Source organism: Pygoscelis adeliae, unplaced genomic scaffold (genome assembly GCF_000699105.1).
Source record: "Pygoscelis adeliae isolate BGI_AS28 unplaced genomic scaffold, ASM69910v1 Scaffold151, whole genome shotgun sequence".
Taxonomy (NCBI): domain Eukaryota; kingdom Metazoa; phylum Chordata; class Aves; order Sphenisciformes; family Spheniscidae; genus Pygoscelis; species Pygoscelis adeliae.
Window position 1 is genome coordinate 762,373 of NW_008824036.1, and position 4,747 is coordinate 767,119.

General features: G+C 45.9%; 1 protein-coding gene across 1 annotated transcript; it reads left to right on the top strand.

Moving 5' to 3' along the window:
• Positions 1-21: 21 nt before the first annotated feature.
• Positions 22-4,496, top strand: HSPA8 (heat shock 70kDa protein 8). The gene is made up of 8 exons (XM_009333421.1): positions 22-245; positions 772-977; positions 1,075-1,227; positions 1,330-1,885; positions 2,209-2,411; positions 2,741-2,939; positions 3,285-3,517; positions 4,032-4,496. The coding sequence occupies exons 1-8, from the start codon at positions 41-43 to the stop codon at positions 4,215-4,217; spliced, it is 1,941 nt and encodes a 646-aa protein (XP_009331696.1). The 5' UTR covers positions 22-40; the 3' UTR covers positions 4,218-4,496.
• Positions 4,497-4,747: the final 251 nt, after the last annotated feature.

Genomic DNA, 4,747 nt, shown 5'->3' on the forward strand with positions numbered 1-4,747 from the left:
AGTTCACGATTCGGTCTTCTCCTCCCCCCCCCCAGACAAGATGTCGAAGGGACCAGCTGTCGGAATTGACCTTGGCACCACCTATTCCTGTGTTGGCGTGTTCCAGCACGGGAAGGTGGAGATCATTGCCAATGACCAGGGCAACCGGACCACGCCAAGCTACGTCGCCTTCACAGACACCGAGAGGTTGATCGGCGATGCCGCGAAGAACCAAGTTGCAATGAATCCAACCAACACAGTTTTCGGTAAGGCGGCATGATGGGCGTACTGCGTGTACAGAGGGTTAGCGTGGTGATGGTAGATGTTCCCTGCTTATAAGAATTACTGACTGACAGCAGGGCTAAAGCATCCTCCTGGAAATTAAACGCCTACTTTGTTTTGTCTGAATAATGTAATTGTGTTATTAATAATTCAGCTTTTATTATGTGCTGGGAAAGTACATGCCTTACAGTTTAAAAACTTGTCTTGCTGCAGGTTGTTCTTGGCAGTTAGTGTTAAGTGGCCTTGACTAAGTGTCTCGGTCTAACTCCTAGACTGCGCTGTGGTTTATGGTACAGCAGCTGTACCATTGCTGTGGTGAGGTGATACTGATGAGTTTGTGCGTATCCAAGAGATGAAACTTAGCAGGGACTGCAGCAAGGTCTTGACAAGGCAGTAATAATTCCGGGTGAAGTATAGTGTTCTGGGGCTTTGCGCACTGTTTTTTAGGAAGAACTTCCTGTTCTGTCTTGTGAATGAACATATTTAATATGGTCAACTGCTCTTTTCCAGATGCAAAACGGTTGATTGGGCGTAGATTTGATGACTCTGTGGTCCAGTCTGATATGAAGCACTGGCCTTTCACTGTAGTGAACGATGCTGGCAGACCAAAAGTCCAGGTGGAGTACAAGGGCGAGACAAAGAGTTTCTACCCAGAAGAAATTTCTTCTATGGTTTTAACCAAAATGAAGGAAATTGCAGAAGCATATCTTGGGAAGGTGAGGGTTAGGACTTCAGTGAAACATAATGATTAATTCTGCGTGTGTGACTACTTAACATACATAACTGATGTCTTTTACTTGCCGTTTTTTGTAGACTGTTACTAATGCTGTAGTGACTGTACCAGCCTATTTCAATGACTCTCAGCGCCAGGCTACAAAAGATGCTGGAACCATTGCAGGGCTCAATGTACTGCGAATTATCAACGAGCCGACAGCTGCTGCAATAGCCTATGGTCTGGACAAAAAGGTATGCTATGGAGTGACTACTGTCTCTGAGGTCCCACTAGTAAACCTGCTAAGCTAGCAGTAGGAGATGAATTGCATTATGAAAATTGATCTTTTCTTCCAGGTTGGTGCTGAAAGGAATGTTCTTATCTTTGACCTTGGAGGTGGTACCTTTGATGTGTCAATTCTGACTATTGAAGATGGCATCTTTGAGGTGAAATCCACTGCAGGTGACACTCACTTGGGTGGAGAAGACTTTGACAACCGCATGGTCAACCACTTCATTGCTGAGTTCAAGCGCAAGCACAAGAAAGACATCAGCGAGAACAAGAGAGCAGTTCGTCGCCTCCGCACTGCGTGCGAGCGTGCAAAGCGTACTCTGTCGTCTAGCACGCAGGCCAGTATTGAAATTGATTCTCTCTATGAGGGTATTGACTTCTACACATCCATTACCAGAGCTCGCTTTGAAGAGCTGAACGCTGACCTGTTCCGTGGCACCCTGGATCCTGTGGAAAAGGCCCTGCGGGATGCCAAACTAGACAAATCGCAGATCCATGACATCGTGCTGGTTGGTGGGTCTACTCGTATCCCAAAGATTCAGAAACTGCTGCAGGATTTCTTCAATGGCAAAGAGCTGAACAAGAGCATCAACCCTGATGAAGCTGTGGCCTATGGTGCAGGTAATGACAAAAATTCACATCTCTGTGCTAAAACTGGGTGGTGGTCTTGGCAAACTCAGTACTACCTGAACTGAAGTCTCAGAGCAGTACTGGTGTAGGCCCTGGGTCTTCCACCTGAACCAGTAAAGCTTTTCAAAGCAGTAAGAAGTTTACCTTTGACTTGCAATGATGAATCAGATTCCAAAGCCATTCGTAGTTTCCACCAGAAGTCTGCTAATGATGGCCAAAACCTTCCTTGGATGTCTGAGCGAGCCATGGGTTTAACTGTAGTGTGGAGTGTATCTGTTGAAGGGCGCTCAATGTTTTTTTTCTTCTTCCCCCAGCTGTTCAGGCTGCTATTCTGTCTGGAGACAAGTCTGAGAATGTACAGGATCTGCTGCTGTTGGATGTGACTCCTCTGTCTCTTGGTATTGAGACCGCCGGAGGCGTCATGACAGTCCTGATCAAACGGAATACCACCATCCCCACCAAGCAGACTCAGACATTCACTACTTACTCTGACAACCAGCCTGGTGTGCTGATCCAGGTAGGCAGGCAGTGCTGGAGTGAACTGATAATGGACTCGTGTAATCGTAAGACCCTGTCAACACTTCCAGTGTTGATACTTGAAGTAAATCTTAGGCCAGAAGTGTTGTGTTGTTGCCACTAGCAAGGGATGCCAGTAAATACCTGGTTGCTGTGATGAAAGTGATTCCAAAGCCATTCGTAGTTTCCACCAGAAGTCGAAAGACTTGTGTTGGTCCAAGTACCTTCCTTGGATGTCTGAGCGACCATGTCACTTTGGGATAATACCCCACTATGATTTAATAACACGTGGTCAAACTTGCATCTTAATTTGCTGGTTCTTCTCACTAGGTATATGAAGGAGAACGTGCTATGACTAAGGACAACAACTTGCTGGGCAAGTTTGAGCTGACAGGTATTCCCCCTGCTCCCAGAGGTGTACCTCAGATTGAAGTAACCTTTGATATTGATGCCAATGGCATCCTGAATGTGTCTGCTGTGGATAAGAGCACTGGCAAGGAGAACAAGATCACGATAACAAATGACAAGGGTAAGGATCCACATGTTTCTGAGGGTGGGAGACCACTGACTAGCTGCTTAAGTTTGGCTTGTCAAACTCTGCCTTCTGTCTTAACTGGAACTTGGCTATAATGCATATGCACCTTGATTTACAACCGTGAGCCTTGCTTTTGGTGCAGTAATCATGGGTTTCTAAGAAGGCCCATGAAGTGGGTTGAGATGAGGGCACCTGGTGGCTTATGGGCCTCTTGTACTGCCTGCCTGCCCAAGCTAACTTGAAGTGTAGAATCTGTAATGTGTGGGAAGCTGTAATCCTCTGCTAAAAACAACGGACTAGAAAACGTGATCTGAAATGCTGCTGTGCTGTGTTCTGCAGGCCGGCTGAGCAAGGAAGACATTGAGCGCATGGTTCAGGAAGCAGAGAAATACAAAGCAGAAGATGAGAAGCAGCGTGATAAAGTGTCTTCTAAGAACTCCCTGGAGTCTTACGCATTCAACATGAAAGCTACTGTTGAAGATGAGAAGCTCCAGGGCAAGATCTCTGATGAGGACAAGCAGAAAATCCTGGACAAATGCAATGAAATCATCAACTGGCTGGACAAGAATCAGGTATGTCATATTTCATGTTTTATCAGTGTTTGCTTCTAGCATCTCACTGAGCTACAAAGAAAGCTCAAAGGATGGAGGAGAACTACTGGTTGCTGTGATGAAAGTGATTCCAAAGCCATTCGTAGTTTCCACCAGAAGTCGAAAGACTTGTGTTGGTCCAAGTACCTTCCTTGGATGTCTGAGCGACCACAGCTTGCACGCGTACAGCTTTCAATTCTTCCTAATTCAAGCTGGCTAGCTTGCAAGTATGATGTTCTCTAACTTTAAAAGAAGTCCTGTTGTTCTGGGAGTGGTGTAAGCTCCAGGAGTGATTTGAGGGAGTCCTAAATCAGTAGGCTGGTTTTGTTGAAACTAGACGAAGCAGAAATACTCTTGCATGGGCTACATGCAAGTCTGACTCGGTGGGGCTGAAGACAGGCTAAAAATAAGCCCAGACGCTTGAAATACATAAGCCAGGTAGTGGATGCAGTCCAAGAGTTGAGAGCAGCAGGTACTGAGCTTGTGTCTGTTTCAGACGGCCGAGAAGGAGGAGTTTGAGCACCAGCAGAAAGAGCTGGAGAAGGTGTGCAACCCCATCATCACCAAGCTGTACCAGAGTGCAGGAGGGATGCCTGGTGGGATGCCTGGTGGATTCCCTGGTGGTGGAGCTCCTCCATCTGGTGGAGCTTCTTCCGGACCAACCATTGAGGAGGTGGACTAAAGACACTGGGAAATGCATTCCACTAGCAGTTAGTATTGGAGGACCCCCAGGTGGGGGTTAGATTGAAGGACCCAAACCTGTAGGCACATCTGGGTATATTTTGCCAGATTAAAACTCCATAACTGAGCTGCTGTAAAAATAAAAAACAATTTCTGGGCATTTTAAATACTTGAACATGTGCACGGGAGGGGAGATGAATACCATTGCACTTTACAGTACTGTAAACAAGTGGAAATGCAATTCATGTCCTAAGGAATAAAAACTATTTAATGGGCATCACAATGTTTCTGTCTCCACTTCTTTGTATGTACTGGCCAGGGTGAAAATCACAATTAAAAGAAACAATGGTAAACAAACACAACTATATATACTAGCTGAGCATGTTCTAACCACAAGGATTAATGTGGGCTCCAGGTTAAACATCCTTGAGAGGGGTTTGTAGTTAAAGTGCTTCGTGTTTTGTTTCTGAAGCCAAGGTAATGAACTTGCAGAGCTAGTTACCATTAACCCACGGCAGGGAAGAGAATCTT

Bases quoted from the DNA above. Each gene is read 5' to 3' on its own strand.
- HSPA8 (XM_009333421.1), top strand. From the start codon at position 41: ATGTCGAAGGGACCAGCTGTCGGAATTGACCTTGGCACCACCTATTCC. The intron at 978-1,074 runs GTGAGGGTTAGG...CGTTTTTTGTAG, and splicing joins CAGAAGCATATCTTGGGAAG to ACTGTTACTAATGCTGTAGT. The intron at 2,412-2,740 runs GTAGGCAGGCAG...TCTTCTCACTAG, and splicing joins AGCCTGGTGTGCTGATCCAG to GTATATGAAGGAGAACGTGC.